This window comes from Microcaecilia unicolor, chromosome 1 (assembly GCF_901765095.1).
Source record: "Microcaecilia unicolor chromosome 1, aMicUni1.1, whole genome shotgun sequence".
NCBI lineage: Eukaryota > Metazoa > Chordata > Amphibia > Gymnophiona > Siphonopidae > Microcaecilia > Microcaecilia unicolor.
Genome location: NC_044031.1, coordinates 32,417,970 through 32,436,391, shown reverse-complemented (window position 1 = coordinate 32,436,391; position 18,422 = coordinate 32,417,970). Strand labels below are relative to the sequence as shown.

Genomic DNA, 18,422 nt, shown 5'->3' with positions numbered 1-18,422 from the left:
AATGGAGGTCATTAATGGCCGTGTGCTAATGAAAATATTGGCGTGCAGCAATTTAGGAGGCGGTAAGGGCTCACACGCAAACCTGGAGGTAATTGGACAGCATGCGGCAATGGCCAGTTACCACTGGGCATACCTACTCCCCACCCCCATGCTAGAAAATAGAAAAATATTTTCTGGTGTGGCAAATAGAAAACTACTGCAGGGCTCCTGGGTGCGGCCTGCGGAAGTGCTGTATTGCCGCACAGTAACCCTACCGCCGCTTTGTAAAAGGGCCCCATTATGAAGTTACTTAGCTGCTTAGCAGACTGACTAAGTAGGTGCTCTTTCCACACTCTGCCCCCAGTCCGTCTCTAATCTGGTTAGGAACTGGCCGGTTAGCGGTGATATTCGGTAGCAGAAATCAGTTAAATGCCACTGTATAAAATAACTTCTGATAGCAGAGATTTCCATTATGTCTATGCAGTAGCAGAATCCACAACAGAACTGTCTGTAGCTCTTGAAGAAAGGAGTTGTCCACTTCAATATTAAAATGATCAGGTTACATCACCCCTCATTTTTTTTGGGTCTCTGTTCAAATGGAGATGACTATGAAAACAACGTAATTCTAAGCACTTATAGGCTTTTTTTTACTATATTTTTCCTGCAACAGGCTCCCACAATGTCAAGCCTGACATATTATTCCAGTTTGAGCAAGAGGGATTTGGGACTGAGGCTCAGGAATCTGAGGAAAGAGGAAATCTGACAACCACAGCCACGTGTGAGGAACTGCATCAAACAGGTGATGTAGCTTGAATTAAAGCTAGAAGCAAACTGATTCAAACATGTCCTAGAAGAAAGACAGCTCCTCTGGACCAGACACAGTGAGAATGAGGTGTTTTAATCATGGTCCCTGCTTCTTTGTCGTGTGGATAATGTAATTGTTATGTTTTCCTTATTTTTACTTTTCTCCTTACATTATCTGATTTGCCTCTTTCCTTCTCTTTGGGGCATAAAGCAGTATTTGGACATTTTTCTCATAAAATCATCCAAATTAGTATTTTATAACCTATTTTTCAGATGTTTTTCTATGATTTTCGTCTGTAGTGCGTCCAAATCTCAAGCAGGCGTATCGGGGGGGGGGGGGGGGGGGGGGGCGTTAAGAGCGGAATTTGGACATTCCTAAGACTTGGATGTTTTTTGCCCATAACTGACCAGATGACCACTGGAGGGAATTAGGGATGACTTCCCCTTACTCCCTCAGTGATCACTGATCCCCCTCCCATCCCCCCTAAAATATGATTAAAAACATTAATTGCCAGCCTCAGATGTTATACTAAGGTCCATTAGAGCAGCTTTCAGGTCCCTGGAGTAGGCTAGTGGTGGGTGCTGTGGACTGCAGACAGGTGGACTCAGGCCCATACCTCCCCCTACCTGTTACACTTGTGGTGGAAAATGTGATTCCTCCTGTACTCACCAGAAACCCATTGTACCCACACATAGATGTCCTCTTCATCCATAAGGGCTATTGTAGTGGCGTTAAGTTGGGAGTTATAGGTTTTGGGGGTCTCAGCAGACGAGATAAAGGAGGTTGGGTGAGATGTATACCTGGGAGCATTTATTTGAAGTCCAAGGGTGTGCCCCATTGTTCTCATGGGATGTCTGTGTGGCCAGTCTACTAAAAATGTTGGCTCGTCCTACATCCCAATGGCTTGATCTTGTGCATTTTTCACTTGGACTTTTGTTCTCTGTGAGCCACACAATAAATCTTTTGAAAGTACCAAGTTTACTTTTCTTACTTTCTGGAGTCCGCGGTCCATTTCCCGCCATCCTCTGCTGTACCCCGTGGGAATTCAGAGTTCTCCACCTGGGTGGATTTCTAGTGGAGCTATCCTTCTTAGAACATGCCATACAAAAAATGTTCAAATTGTGATTATCACTTCATGAACAACACAAGCTCCTTCCACTGCCAGACACTTTGTTTAAAGCCGATGGGTTTTAGTTTGTGTGATGACTCTTTCTCCGAGGACAAGCAGGCTGCTTGTTCTTACTGATGGGTGACGTCCCACGGCAGCCCCAGGTCCGGAAATCTTCCTAGTAACAAAGCTTGCTAGAGCCCTCGAGCGCACGAGTGCGCGCATTGCGCATGCGCGGCCATCTTCCCGCCCGTCGCGCGAGTGTGTCGCCTTAGTCTCTTTTTTTCCGTGGTCAGAGCGGCTGTTTTTTGGTTGCTGTGTTCCCTACAGAAGAAGAGCCCTCACTGCGCGTTTTCGCTGAGTTTCTTTGTTTTTTCGTTCGAGTTAGCTCGCATTGAGCCGTTCTTTTCTTAAACAAAAAAACAAACTTTCCTTTATTTCTTAGTTGGTCCCTTAAGTTTCCTTTCGTTTCCGTGTGCAGCCCTTTTGGCTGCCTGTACGGGTTTCTCCCTTCTTGTGCCCTTCTTTTTGGCACCATTGCGAGTTTTGATTTTGCCACCGCTATTTTTCCGTCAATGACATCAAGGATCGCCAGCGGCTTCAAGAAGTGCACTAGATGCAACCGGGCAATCTCAGGCACTGATCCACACGCATGGTGTATTCAGTGCCTTGGGGCCAAGCATCGCCCCGACGCATGTAAGTTGTGTCTTAGCCTTAAAAAGCGGACACAGGCGTCGAGACAAGCTCAGCGGGAACGCCTGTTTGGAGCTTTGCCGGGTATTTCGACGTCGACAGCGGCGGTGTCGATGTCGGCACCGGAGAGTGCATTGATGTCAGGAGCGCAGGTAATGGCTGTCCAGAGACCATCCCACGCTGGCAGCATTGAGCCATCGAGTGGGTCTCCGCCTGCCTGGGGGGCTCCTGCGGTGCAGGCCCACCGGGACCGACCTCTTTCAGACCCGAGTCCTCGTCGGTACCAGGGGGTGCCGGTGACGTGCTTCGAGCAAAGGCGAAGCATCGTCATCGATCACCTTCTCGTCACGGTACCGAGAGCTCCGGGGCGTTGAAGGATTCGGCACCCATGAAGCGTTGACGCCGGGAGGACCGCTCACCCTCCATACAAGAGGTGTCGATGCGCCGGTCTCCGGACAGCCCGGTACCGCCTCCTCGCCCTAGACAGATTCTGGCTTTGTTTCCTGCACCGATCCCACAGCCTTTCTCGACAGACACTATGGACGAGCGCCTCCGAGCCATTCTTCCAGGGATTCTGGAAGAGCTGCTGTGACTGTCTTTTCCGGTACCGGTGGTGCTTGCGCCGTCGGTACCGTTAATAGATGCGGCGGCTGGCTCCCCGTCTGTGGTGAGGTCTGCGATGCCAGTGCCGCTTGCGGCGTCGGCCTCAGCTGCCACCCAAGTTGACTCCCCATTGACATCAATGGAGGGAGCTTCATCGCAGACGGCGCAGGAGTTCACTTCTCAACATCGCCATCGAGGACATGGTTCCTCGGCGTCAAGACGGGCCCGGCTTCGGACTGCAGTCAGAGAACTAGTGTCCGATACCGAGGGGGAGGCCTCGTGAGAGGCAGAGGAGGACCCAAGATATTTCTCTGATGAGGAGTCTTGTGGTCTCCCTTCTGATCGTACTCCTTCGCCAGAGAGAAAGCTTTCTCCCCCCGGAGAGTCTGTCTTTCTCTTCCTTTGTGGGGGAAATGTCTACGGCCATTCCCTTCCCTGTGGTAACTGAGAATGAGCCCAGGGCCGAGGTGTTCAAGGTCCTTGACTATCCTTCGCCACCTAAGGAGTCGTCTACTGTTCCTCTACATAATGTCCTTAAGCAGACATTGCTGGCGAACTGGATGAAACCGTTATCTAATCCCACCATTACCAAGAAGGTTGAATCCCAGTATCGGATTCACGGGGACCCGGAGTTGATGAAGACCCAGTTGCCTCACGACTCTGTGGTTGTGGATTCCGCTCTCAAGAGGGCCAAGAGTTCTAGAGATTACGCCTCGGCGCCCCTGGGCCGGGAGTCTAGAACTTTGGACTCTTTTGGGAGGAAGGTCTATCATTCCTCTATGCTCGTCTCCAAGATTCAGTCGTACCAGCTCTACACAAGCATCCACTTGTGCAATAATGTGAAGCAACTGGCGGACTTGGTCAATAAGCTCCCTTCGGAGCAGGCCAAGCCTTTTCAGGATGTGGTCAGGCAGCTGAAGGTGTGTCGTAAATTCCTGTCCAGAGGTGCTTACGACTCTTTTGATGTTGCATCCAGGGCTACTGCTCAGGGTATAGTGATGCGCAGAATCTCATGGCTGCGTGCCTCTGACCTGGAGAATCGAGTCCAGCAGCGGATTGCGGATGCTGCTTGCCGGGGGGATAATATTTTCGGCAAGAAGGTCGAGCAGGTGGTAGAGCAGCTCCACCAGCGGGAAATCGCCCTCGACAAACTCTCCCACTGGGCGCCTTCAGCATCTACCTCATCAGGTAGACATTTTTACGGAGGAAGGAGGACTGCTCCCTTTACTTATAATAAGCGTAGGTACAATCCACCTTCCCGACAGCCTGCTCAGGCTAAGCCCCAGCGCGCTCATTCACGTCAACAGCGTTCGCCTCGACAGGCCCCTGCAGCTCCCCAGCAAAAGCAAGGGACGGGCTTTTGACTGGCTCCAGTTGAGCATAGCCGCTATAAAGGTGTCTGTGCCGGACGATCTGCCGGTCGGAGGGAGGCTAAAAGTTTTTCACCAAAGGTGGCCTCTCATAACCTCCGATCGATGGGTTCTCCAAATAGTCCAGCTAGGATACTCCCTCAATTTGATATCCAAACCTCCAAATTGAGCTCAGTCCTTCAGCTTCCAACACAGGCAGGTACTTGCAGAGGAACTCTCCGTCCTTCTCAGTGCCAATGCGGTTGAGCCCGTTCCACCGGGGCAAGAAGGGCTGGGATTCTATTCCAGGTACTTCCTTGTGCAAAAGAAAACAGGGGGGATGCGTCCCATCCTAGACCTAAGGACCCTGAACAAATATCTGGTTTGAGAAAAGTTCAGGATGGTTTCCCTGGGCACCCTTCTTCCCATGATTCAGTAGAACGATTGGCTATGCTTTCTGGACTTAAAGGATGCTTATACACACATCCCGATACTTCCAGCTCGCAGGCAGTATCTTCGATTCCGTCTGGGAACCCAGCACTTCCAGTATTGCGTGCTGCCCTTTGGTCTCGCGTCTGTGCCCAGGGTGTTTACAAAATGCCTGGCGGTAGTTGCAGCATCGCTATGCAGACTGGGAGTGCATGTGTTCCCTTATCACGACGATTGGCTGGTGAAGAACACCTCGGAGGCAAGAGCTCTGCAATCCATGCAGATGACTATTCAACTCCTGGAGCTACTGGGGTTTGTTATAAATTACCCAAAAGTCCCACCTTCTTCCAGTTCAACAACTAGAATTCATAGGAGCTCTGCTGGACTCACAGACAGCTCGTGCCTATCTTCCCGAGGCGAGGGCAGACAATCTTCTGTCCCTCGTTTCCTTGGCCAGAGCATCTCAGCAGATCACAGCTCGGCAGATGTTGGGATTGCTAGGCCATATGGCCTCCACAGTTCATGTGACTCCCATGGCCCGTCTTCACATGAGATCAGCTCAATGGATCCTAGCTTCCCAGTGGTATCAAGCTGCAGGGGATCTAGAGGATGTAATCCAATTGTCCACCGCTTTTCACAACTCCCTGTTATGGTGGAGAATTCGATCCAATTTGACCTTGAGAGTCCCTTTCAAATTCCTCAGTCACAAAAAGTGCTGACAACGGATGCATCCCTCCTGGGGTGGGGAGCCCATGTGGATGAGCTTCCCACTCAAGGTCGCTGGTCCCTCTGGGAGACAGGTCTTCAGATCAATCTCCTCGAGTTGCGAGCGGACTGGAACGTGCTAAAGGCTTTCAGAGATCGGCTGTCCAATCAAATCATTCAAATTCAGACAGACAATCAGGTTGCCATGTATTACATCAACAAGCAGGGGGGTACCGGATCTCGCCCCCTGTGTCAGGAAGCCATCCAGTTGTGGCTTTGGGCTAGCCGTTACGGCATGTTTCTCCAAGCCACGTATCTGGCAGGTGTAAACAACAGTCTGGCCGACAGGTTGAGCAGGATAATGCAACCTCACGAGTGGTCGCTCAACTCGAGCGTGGTACGCAAGATCTTCCAAGCGTGGGGCACCCCCTTGGTGGATCTTTTTGCCACTCAGATCAATCACAAGGTCCCTCAGTTCTCTCCCAGACTTCAGGCCCACAGCAGGCTAGCGTCAGATGCCTTTCTCCTTCATTGGGGGAAGGCCTCCTGTATGCATATCCTCCCATATCTTTGGTGGGGAAGACTTTGCTGAAACTCAAGCAAGATGGCGGAACCATGATTCTGATTGCTCCGTTTTGGCCTCATCAGATCTGGTTCCCACTTCTTCTGGAGTTATCCTCCAAAGAACCGTGGAGATTGGACTATTTTCCAACCCTCATCACTCAGAACGAGGGGGCGCTTCTGCATCCCAACCTCCAGTCTCTGGCTCTCATGGCTTGGATGTTCAGAGCATAGATTTCGCTCCCTTGGGTCTTTCGGAGGGTGTCTCTCGAGCCTTGCTTGATTCCAGGAAAGATTCCATTAAGAGGTGTTACACTTTCAAATGGAGGAGGTTTACCTTCTGGTGTGACAGCAAGGCCCTAGATCCTCGCTTTTCTCCTACACAGACCCTGTTTGAATACCTTCTGCACTTGTCAGAGTCTGATCTTAAGACAACTCAGTAAGGGTTCATCTTAGTGCTATTAGTGCTTATCATTATCGTGTGGAGGGTAAGCCTATCTCAGGACAGCCTTTGTTCGCTTTATGAGAGGTTTGCTTTTGTCAAAGCCCCCTGTCAAGCCTCCTACAGTGTCATGGGATCTCAATGTCGTTCTCACCCAGCTGATGAAACCTCCTTTTGAGCCACTGAATTCCTGCCATCTGAAGTATTTGACCTAGAAGCAGTGCCGTAGCGAGGGCGGCTGACACCCGGGGCGGATCAGCACAGCGCACCCCACTTCTCGGTGCGCGCACCCCCCCCCCCCCCGGAGCGCATTCTTACCACTGGTGTAAGAAAGGGGGCGGGCAGGAGGGCCGATCCGCCCCAAGTGCACGTCGCTGGGAGCTGCGTCGGCTCCGCTGGTTCCCTGCTCTCTCTGCCCCGGAACAGGAAGTAACCTGTTCCGGGACAGAGAGAGCAGGGACCCAGCGGAGCCGACACCCCCCCAGCATCCTGCACCCGGGGCGGACCGCCCCACCGCCCCCCCCCCCCCTTCCTACGCGACTGCCTGGAAGGTCATTTTCTTGGTGGCTGTTAACTTCAGCTCGTAGAGTCAGTGAGCTCCAAGCCTTGGTAGCTCATGCTCCATATACCAAATTTCATCATAACAGAGTAGTCCTCCACACTCACCCTAAGTTTTTGCCAAAGGTGGTGTCAGAGTTCCATCTGAACCAGTCAATTGTCTTGCCAACATTTTTTCCCCGTCCTCATACCCGCCCTGCTGAACGTCAGTTGCATACATTAGACTGCAAGAAAGCATTGGCCTTCTATGTGGAACGGACAAGCCCCTTCAGACAGTCCACCCAAATGTTTGTTTCTTTTGATCCCAACAGAAGGGGAGTGGCTGTAGGGAAACGCACCATTTCCAATTGGCTAGCAGGTTGCATTTCTTTTACTTACGCCCAAGCTGGGCTGACTCTTGAGGGTCATGTCACGGCTCACAGTGTTCGAGCCATGGCAGCGTCAGTGCCCCACTTGAAGTCAGCCACTATTGATGAGATTTGCAAGGCTGCGACGTGGTCATCAGTCCACACATTCACATCTCATTACTGCCTTCAGCAGGACACCCGACTTGACAGTCGGTTTGTGCAGTCGGTGCTGCAGAATCTGTTTGGGGTTTAGAATCTAACTCCACCCTCCTAGGCCCATTTTTATTCTGTTCCAGGCTGCACTCTCAGCTGTTTCTTTGTAGGTCAATTCTTGTTATGTCCTCGCCGTTGCGAGGCCCAATTGACCCTGTTTGTTGTTTTGAGTGAGCCTGGGGGCTAGGGATACCCCATCAGTGAGAACAAGCAGCCTGCTTGTCCTCAGAGAAACGAAGTTACTTACCTGTAGCAGGTATTCTCCGAGGACAGCAGGCTGATTGTTCTCACAAACCCGCCCACCTCCCCTTTCCAGTTGTCTCTTTCCTTGTCTTTGCTTTATAAGTTGACTAAGGCGGCACGCGCGCACTTCTGTGCTCGAGGGCTCTAGCAAGCTTTGTTGCTAGTAAGATTTCCAGACCTGGGGCTGCCGTGGGACGTCACCCATCAGTGAGAACAATCAGCCTGCTGTCCTCGGAGAATACCTGCTACAGGTAAGTAACTTCGCTATAGGATGGGGAGACCATTAGTCCTGGGCATTTTTATTTGCGGTAACAAGAGCCACCTTTTGGCAGACCTTGCCCCAGAGCCCGCTTTCAAACAGGCTACAGACACTTTGCAAAATAACACAAAACCCTTCAAAAAGACAGTCAAAATCTATACAGGAAAAACTTTCCAAATCATAACAGCCATGACCCACCTATGAAAAGACGGTGTTATAAACCTGCTACTGGGAAACTGGAACAAGTTCGACTGTTATACGTTCCTACTCAGACACTACATTTTAGCATAATCCTTCACCTCAGTCAGACATGCAGAACACGGATAGACCCTCACCTGATACAACATAGTGGACCACAAAAAACATGCAGACAAAAACTGAAATGGAGACCCCCAAATAAGTCAGACTCTATAAGCAGTGAAAGTATAGGTAAAAGAGAAACAGAAAAGCATTTTCTCTGTACTCTGTTAAATACAAAAATAGAAAAGATGTACCTTTCCCAAAGCAGACACATACCAATCCTTAAAAAGTATTAAATAAAAATATATGTTTTTCTGTTTTACCTTTGTTGAATGGGTACTTTTCTAATTGAGTTAGTCCCAGTCTGTTCCACTATTTGTGTCAGTCTTCTAAATTCTTTTCAGGTTTGCCTTTCCATTTCTTCTCTACATCCATCTGGCACTGATCTTTCTTTCTTTTTATGTTCATTTTTCTCGTCTCTGCTTCTATATCCACCCATGTTTGATTTTTAGCCCTCATTCTCCTTCTTTCACCTTCTAGTACTTAGTCGCCTTCTATTCAACTCTCATCTCCTTCTTCCCTTCTTTCCAGCAATTTCATTGCCCCCTCTGTCTTTCTCCTTCCCCAGTCTGTCAATCCCGCCCCCCTCTGTCTTTCACCCACTCTCTAGTCCCCCATTTCTCTCCTCTGTACTCACCCTCTGAGCCCTCATCTACTCTCCACTGCTTTTCATCCCCTTATCAGCTCCAGCTCCATCCCTGTCTCTCCATCCTTCACTTGTCTCCAGGCCATTCGCTCTCTTACCTTCTACTCCATCTACTGTTGCCTCTCTTTGACAACATTTACTCTGTTTCTACCCTCACTGAACCCCTCGGGATCTCCTTCCTCACTCATACTCTTCCACAGCACCCCATCCTGGTCTCAGAACACAGTGAGCCCCTGTTCAAATACAGGATAAGCAACCACAAACTAACCCCCCCCCCTTTTTACTAAGCTGTGCGGCTTAGTAAACAAGGGAGTAAAAGTACTAATGTAGGCAAAAATTAAAGTGAAACTCAAGATGCCAGATTTTGCATGCAGTGCAAAACCAAATAGAAATGCATTTCCTCATGTACAGTGCAAAACAAAGCTGGCAGAAGTAAATTCTTAAAACTGACATAATTCTATCAGTAACTGAAAATAAAATCATTTTCCCTATCTTTGTAATCTGGCAATTGTATTTTTCTAATCATCTTTGGTCATCATCAGTCTCTGGTTCTTTTTCCCTACCTCTGTGCGTTTAACTGTTTCCAGGACCTCCTGTTTATGTGCTATTTCTTTTCTCACATCCTTTCTTTTTCATTTCCGGCCCTACATCCATCTTTAGCACTGATCTTTTAGCTTTCTTCCATTTTTCTGCTTCCTTCCAAATCTTCCCCTCTCTTCAATCCATGTGCAGCTTCTCCCCTCTCCATTCCATCCATGGGCACCATGTCCCCCTCTCCCTTCCCTTTCCCTCCTTTCTATCCATGGGCAGCTTCAGAGTGGAGGAATAGCCTAGTAACATAGTAACATAGTAAATGACGGCAGAAAAAGACCTGCACAGTCCATCCAGTCTGCCCAACACGATAAACTCATATGTGCTACTTTTTGTGTATACCTTACCTTGATTTGTACCTGTCCTTTTCAGGGCACAGACCGTGTAAGTCTGCCCAGCACTGTCCCCGCCTCCCACCACTGGCTCTGGCACCCAATCTCGGCTAAGCTCCTTAGGATCCATTCCTTCTGAACAGGATTCCTTTATGTTTATCCCACGCGTGTTTGAATTCTGTTACCGTTTTCATTTCCACCACCTCCTGTGGGAGGGCATTCTAAGCATCCACTACTCTCTCTGTGAAAAAATACTTCCTGACATTTTTCTTGAGTCTGCCCCCCCTTCAATCTCATTTCATATCCTCTCGTTCTACCACCTTCGCACCTCCGGAAAAGGTTCGTTTGCGGATTTATACTTTTCAAATATTTGAACGTCTGTATCATATCACCCCTGTTTCTCCTTTCTTCCAGAGTATACATGTTCAGGTCATCAAGTCTCTCCTCATATGTCTTGTAACGCAAATCCCTTACCATTCTCGTAGCTTTTCTTTGCACCGCTTCAATTCTTTTTACATCCTTCGCAAGATACGGCCTCCAAAACTGAACACAATACTCCAGGTGGGGCCTCACCAACGACTTATACAGGGGCATCAACACCCCCTTTCTTCTGCTGGTCACACCTCTCTCTATACAGCCTAACAACCTTCTAGCTACGGCCACCGCCTTGTCACACTGTTTCGTCGCCTTCAGATCCTCAGATACTATCACCCCAAGATCCCTCTCCCCGTCCGTACCTATCAGATTCTCCCCGCCTAACACATACGTCTCCCGAGGATTTCTATTCCCTAAGTGTATCACTTTGCATTTCTTCGCATTTAATTTTAATTGCCAAACCTTAGACCATTCTTCTAGCTTCCGTAGGTCCTTTTTCATGTTTTCCACTCCCTCCGGGATGTCCACTCTGTTACAGATCTTAGTATCATCCGCAAATAGGCAAACTTTACCTTCTAACCCTTCGGCAATGTCACTCACAAATATATTGAACAGAATCGGCCCCAGCACCGATCCTTGAGGCACACCACTACTCACCTTTCCCTCCTCCGAGCGAATTCCATTCACCACCACCCTCTGGCTTCTGTCCGTCACCCAGTTCCTAATTCAGTTCACCACTTCGGGTCCTATCTTCAGCCCATCCAGTTTATTTAAGAGCCTCCTGTGAGGAACCGTGTCAAAAGCTTTGCTGAAATCTAAGTAGATTATGTCTATAGCTCGTCCCTGATTCAATTCTCCTGTCACCCAATCAAAGAATTCAATGAGATTCGTTTGGCACGATTTCCCTTTGGTAAAACCATGTTGTCTCGGATCTTGCAACTTATTGGCTTCCAGGAAATTCACTATCCTTTCCTTCAGCATCGCTTCCATTACTTTTCCAATAATTGAAGTGAGGCTTACCGGCCTGTAGTTTCCAGCTTCTTCCCTATCACCACTCTTGTGAAGAGGGACCACCTCCGCCGTTCTCCAATCCCTCGGACCCTCTCCCACCTGCAAGGATATATTAAACAAATCTTTAAGAGGACCCGCCAGAACCTCTCTGAGCTCCCTCAATATCCTGGGGTGGATCCCATCCAGTCCCATGGCTTTGTCCACCTTTAGCTTTTCAAGCTGTTCATACACACTCTGTTCCGTGAACGGTGCTGTATCCACTTCAATCTCATTTGTACTTTTTGCAGTCCATCGCGGTCCTTCTCCAGGATTCTTCTCCAGGATTTTCTTCTGTGAAAACAGAACAAAAGTATCTATTTAGCAAATTTGCTTTTTCTTCATCATTATCCACATAGCGGTTTGCAGTATCTTTTAGTCTCACAATTCCCTTTTTAGTCATTCTCCTTTCACTTATATACCTGAAGAAATTTTTGTCACCCCTCCTTACATTTCTAGCCATTTGTTCTTCCGCTTGCGCTTTCGCCAGACGTATCTCTCTCTTGGCTTCTTTCAGTTTCATCCTGTATTCCTCCTCGTGTTCCTTTTCTTGAGTTTTTGTGTATTTCTGGAATGCCAACTCTTTAGCCTTTATTTTCTCAGCCACTTGCTTGGAGAACCATATTGGTTTCCTTTTTCTCTTGCTTTTATTTACTTTCCTTACATAAAGGTTCGTGGCCCTATTTATAGCTTCTTTCAACCTGGACCACTGTCCTTCCACTTGTCGTATTTCCTCCCAGCCCATCATCTCCTTCCTCAGGTATTCCCCCATTTTACTAAAGTCAGCACGCTTGAAATCCAGAACTTTGAGTTTTGAGTGGCCGCTTTCCACTTTAGCTGTAATATCAAACCAAACTGTTTGATGGTCACTGCTGCCCAGGTGGGCACCCACTCAGATATTTGACACGCTATCCCCATTTGTGAGCACCAGATCCAGCGTTGCTCCCTCCCTCGTGGGTTCCGTCACCATTTGTCTGCGCAAACTGCTTTGTAAAGCATCTACGATCTCTCTACTTCTTTCCGATTCCGCAGACGGAACCTTCCAATCTACATCCGGCAGATTGAAATCTCCCAGCACCAGCACCTCTCTCTTGTTTCCCAACTTTTGAATATCTGCGATCAGGTCTTTATCTAATTCCTCCAATTGTTTCGGAGTTCTGTAGACAACACCCACGTGTATAGAGGTTCTATCCTCTCTTTTTAAAGTGATCCATATTGCTTCTTCCTTTCCCCAGGTCCCTGTCATTTCGGTTGCCGTGATATAATTTCTCACATATAGAGCTACTCCTCCACCTTTACGACTCTCTCTATCTTTCCTAAACAGATTATAGCCTGGTATGTTTGCATCCCATTCATGGGAACCATTTAGCCATGTCTCCGTGATTGCAACAATGTCTAAGTCTGCCTCCAACATCAGGGCTTGAAGGTCATGAACTTTATTGCTTAGACTGCGAGCATTTGTGGTCATCGCTTTCCATGTACATTTCCTGGTATGTGCTTCAACATTTGTGATTTGGGGTTGTCTTTTCTCTTTGGATATCTTCATATCCTTTTGTTCCAACTTCATTTCTTTCTCTTCTGCCTCAGTTCTATTTTCAGGATCATCACCATGCTGTAATGGAGCAAAAGAATTCTGTAGGGGCAACACTTGTGAGGGCGGATGCCTCTGTGTCACATAGCGAAGTCTGCCTGAGCCTACTGTGAACCATCTATTCCTAGGTGGTTTTATCCTTGGAGGCAGTGGTGTGAATTTGGCTTGATTCTGTGCTGCATGGTTTTGTGTAGTCTTAGAAGCTGCTTTAAGTGCATCTAATTCCTGTTTTACCTTACTGAGCTCCTGTTTTAAACTAGCAAGCTGATGACAGACAGGACAAGCCTTAAGTATCCAGATAATTGGCCTTGAAACTGAAACACCACAATTATTACAGAGAATGAAAGTCATCCTGTTTGTTGGAATGGGAATGAACAGGTATGCTATGATGGGGTTAATACTGTGCATGATTAACTTTACTCCTCAGTCATACATAGGCAACCAGAGGCAGTTGTAATTTGGGTGGAGTTAATTTGTAATAAGTAGAATAGTTAGGAAATTTATTTAGGAAGTGTCAGTCTTGGGCAGGGGCGTATCTGCGTGGGGCCACAGGGGCCTGGGCCCCCGCAGATTTCGCCCTGGCCCCCCTCCCCGCCGTCAACCCTTCCCCGCTGCTTACTTTTGCTGGCGCCGAGGTCCGACCCGCAATCTCCGTTTTTCGTCTTCCTCCGTGGCCATGCTTCCAGGAAGTAACGCTGCAGTGCTGATTCGTTGAATCCAGTTCGGCGTCTGACGTCAGACGTCGAACTGGAGTCAACGAATCAGCACTGCAGCGTTACTTCCTGGAAGCATGGCCACGGAGGAAGACGAAAAACGGAGATTGCGGGTCGGGACCTCGGCGCCAGCAAAAGTAAGCAGCGGGGGAGGGTTGACGGCGGGGAGGGGGTGGAGAGAGGCGGCGGCGGCGGCGGCGGGGGGGGGGGGGGAAGGGAGGCAAAAATGTGCCCCCCCTCTCTGGCTCTGGCCCCCCCTACCGCCGGATTCCAGATACGCCCCTGGTCTTGGGGTGGGTGGGTGGGGGGGCTCAAAGTTTAAAACCTGTGGAATGTATTTGTTTTAAAACCTATCTCTAGGAAAGAAAAAAAGTTCTAATACTTGCTAGCAGTTTTGAAATCTGAAATCTCCTTTTCAGATTTACAGATATAAATAAACCAGTTAGAGACAACAACAATCAAATCACAACAGTCAGAGCACACTATTTTCAGAGCCAAGAGGTTTGTTTTTTTTCTTACTGCCTGTAAGATTGGAGGGACTGTGGGGAGGGAGGTAAGGAGATGTGCAGCTTTGGCACTAGTTTTCACTATGGTTGCAAGGGGGAGGGGCATTTCCACGTCCATAGTGACACCTATGCCACTGAACCCATAGTAGAGATCCTGAAAATGGAAGAGGTTCCTTTCAGTGACCAAGAGTGGTGAGCAAGGAATTGCTATGTCAAAAAAAATCATTGCTGTGTGCTGTGGAATATTTCTATATTTTCACATTGAGTTTTTGGTTAGTGAACATAATCAGAGTGAAGGGAATCACTGCAGAGACTGCAGGGGAGGATGAAATGTCCAGAACCAACAGATGAGATCAGGATGGTCTGTTTATGTCTCTTCATGTGCCATTGCTCACTTACACCTGTCTACCAGCAAGTGACTTTAAATACTTATGATGGGATATTTGCCTATATACAGTGGTGGAAATAAGTATTTGATCCCTTGCTGATTTTGTAAGTTTGCCCACTGACAAAGACATGAGCAGCCCATAATTGAAGGGTAGGTTATTGGTAACAGTGAGAGATAGCACATCACAAATTAAATCCGGAAAATCACATTGTGGAAAGTATATGAATTTATTTGCATTCTGCAGAGGGAAATAAGTATTTAATCCCTCTGGCAAACAAGACCTAATACTTGGTGGCAAAACCCTTGTTGGCAAGCACAGCGGTCAGACGTCTTCTGTAGTTGATGATGAGGTTTGCACACATGTCAGGAGGAATTTTGGTCCACTCCTCTTTGCAGATCATCTCTAAATCATTAAGAGTTCTGGGCTGTCGCTTGGCAACTCGCAGCTTCAGCTCCCTCCATAAGTTTTCAATGGGATTAAGGTCTGGTGACTGGCTAGGCCACTCCATGACCCTAATGTGCTTCTTCCTGAGCCACTCCTTTGTTGCCTTGGCTGTATGTTTTGGGTCATTGTCGTGCTGGAAGACCCAGCCACGACCCATTTTTAAGGCCCTGGCGGAGGGAAGGAGGTTGTCACTCAGAATTGTACGGTACATGGCCCCATCCATTCTCCCATTGATGCGGTGAAGTAGTCCTGTGCCCTTAGCAGAGAAACACCCCCAAAACATAACATTTCCACCTCCATGCTTGACAGTGGGGACGGTGTTCTTTGGGTCATAGGCAGCATTTCTCTTCCTCCAAACACGGCGAGTTGAGTTCATGCCAAAGAGCTCAATTTTTGTCTCATCTGACCACAGCACCTTCTCCCAATCACTCTCGGCATCATCCAGGTGTTCACTGGCAAACTTCAGACGGGCCGTCACATGTGCCTTCCGGAGCAGGGGGACCTTGCGGGCACTGCAGGATTGCAATCCGTTATGTCGTAATGTGTTACCAATGGTTTTCGTGGTGACAGTGGTCCCAGCTGCCTTGAGATCATTGACAAGTTCCCCCCTTGTAGTTGTAGGCTGATTTCTAACCTTCCTCATGATCAAGGATACCCCACGAGGTGAGATTTTGCGTGGAGCCCCAGATCTTTGTCGATTGACAGTCATTTTGTACTTCTTCCATTTTCTTACTATGGCACCAACAGTTGTCTCCTTCTCGCCCAGCGTCTTACTGATGGTTTTGTAGCCCATTCCAGCCTTGTGCAGGTGTATGATCTTGTCCCTGACATCCTTAGACAGCTCCTTGCTCTTGGCCATTTTGTAGAGGTTAGAGTCTGACTGATTCACTGAGTCTGTGGACAGGTGTCTTTCATACAGGTGACCATTGCCGACAGCTGTCTGTCATGCAGGTAACGAGTTGATTTGGAGCATCTACCTGGTCTGTAGGGGCCAGATCTCTTACTGGTTGGTGGGGGATCAAATACTTATTTCCCTCTGCAGAATGCAAATAAATTCATATACTTTCCACAATGTGATTTTCCGGATTTAATTTGTGATGTGCTATCTCTCACTGTTACCAATAACCTACCCTTCAATTATGGGCTGCTCATGTCTTTGTCAGTGGGCAAACTTACAAAATCAGCAAGGGATCAAATACTTATTTCCACCACTGTATGTCTTACTAAATAGCTGTATAATTTATGTACATACTTTCATTTTTATCCAGCAGATGATGGATTTGGGAATAAGAGAATGAAAGGGTGTGATGGAGAACAGAAGCAGGAATGTAAAGAAAAAGACCCCTCCAGAGACAGCCCTGATCCTTCAGCTGATAGTGTGGGAGGTATTAGTATAAACTTGCAAGAAAATGCCCCAAAAGGAGAGAGCTCAAATGTATGTATTGAACAAGAGAGAAATTCCACCAACTGGCCAAATCTCAGACAAAGTCAAAGAATCAGCAACGAAACTAACCTCAGAATTTATGAAAGAATCCACACTGCAGAAAAACCAAACAAATGTTCTGAATGTGGTAAAAGCTTCAGAGACAAATGTTATCTGAAAATTCATGGACGAATCCACACTGGAGAAAAACCTTTCCAATGTTCTGAATGTGGTAAAAGCTTCAAAGGAAAAAGTCAACTCAGAATTCATGAACGAATCCACACTGGAGAAAAACCATTTAAATGTTCAGAATGTGGTAAAAGCTTCAATAAAAACCGTGACCTCAGAATTCATGAACGAATCCACACTGAAGAAAAACCATTTAAATGTTCTGAATGTGGTAAAAGCTTCAGCGACAAATTTTATCTGAAAATTCATGAAAGAATCCACACTGGTGAAAATCCACATAAATGTTCTGAATGTGGTAAAAGCTTCAATCGAAAGAATAATCTCACAATTCATGAAAGAATCCACACTGGAGAAAAACCATTTAAATGTTCTGAATGTGGTAAAAGCTTCAATGCAAAAAATAAACTCAGAGTTCATGAACGAATCCACACTGGAGAAAAACCATTTAAATGTTCTGAATGTGGTAAAAGCTTCAGCGACAAATTTTATCTGAAAATTCATGAAAGAATCCACACTGGTGAAAATCCACATAAATGTTCTGAATGTGGTAAAAGCTTCAATGCAAAAAATAAACTCAGAGTTCATGAACGAATCCACACTGGAGAAAAACTGTATATATGTTCTGAATGTGGTAAAAGCTTCAATCGAAAGAATAATTTCACAATTCATGAAAGAATCCACACTGGAGAAAAACCATTTAAATGTTCTGAATGTGGTAACAGCTTCAATAAAAACAGTGACCTCAGAATTCATGAACGAATCCACACTGGAGAAAAACCATTTAAATGTGGTAAAAGCTTCAATGGAAAAAGTCTACTCAGAATTCATGAACGAATCCACACTGGAGAAAAACCATTTAAATGTTCTGAATGTGGTAAAAGCTTCAGCGACAAATTTTATCTGAAAATTCATGAAAGAATCCACACTGGTGAAAAACCACATAAATGTTCTGAATGTGGTAAAAGCTTCAATGCAAAAAATAAACTCAAGAGTTCATGAACGAATCCACACTGGAGAAAAACTGTATATATGTTCTGAATGTGGTAAAAGCTTCAATCGAAAGAATAATCTCACAATTCATGAAAGAATCCACACTGGAGAAAAATCATATAGGAATGTAATAAATGTTTCCACAGCAAATCTGATGTAAGAAAATATGAAAGTATCCACCTTGGAGAAAAATATAGACAAATGTGCTAAGGTGCTTTCCTTAGGTGAAAGTTGAGCAAAACTGAAAATAGCTCTGACTGAACACTGTGAGATAAAGGAACTTGAACAGGAAGGTGTATATAAATATCTAAGCATGGTGGAAGGAACAACTAAAAGAAGCAAAGTACACAAGGGTGGAAGAAAACCAAGTCCAAAAGACCAGTACTGAAACCACGGTGGTAAAAGCACCAAAATCACAGTTTATTGGGACCCTACATGGTGTGTATTTTGGCTACAAAACCTTCCTCAGGGGTCAACAAATTGGCGTGTATAGATTAAGCATCTGAACCTCTCAAAATGAGGAGCAATAAGCTACGCGGTGCAGTTCACCACAATCCACGATGAGAGAGTGAACAAACAAAATTGTGGATTG

At 46.9% G+C, this 18,422-nt stretch overlaps 2 protein-coding genes across 2 annotated transcripts in view; one reads left to right on the top strand and one right to left on the bottom strand.

Annotated features, from left to right (window-relative positions):
- Positions 1-18,422, bottom strand: part of LOC115464532 (zinc finger protein 585A-like) — a 512,786-nt gene that overhangs the window by 117,789 nt on the left and 376,575 nt on the right. The window lies entirely within an intron of this gene.
- On the top strand, positions 660-17,990 carry LOC115460002 (zinc finger protein OZF-like). Its single transcript, XM_030189864.1, is given in 3 exon segments — positions 660-778; positions 16,500-17,821; positions 17,823-17,990. Coding segments are annotated over 2 exon segments (1,467 nt in total). The 5' UTR covers positions 660-778; positions 16,500-16,522.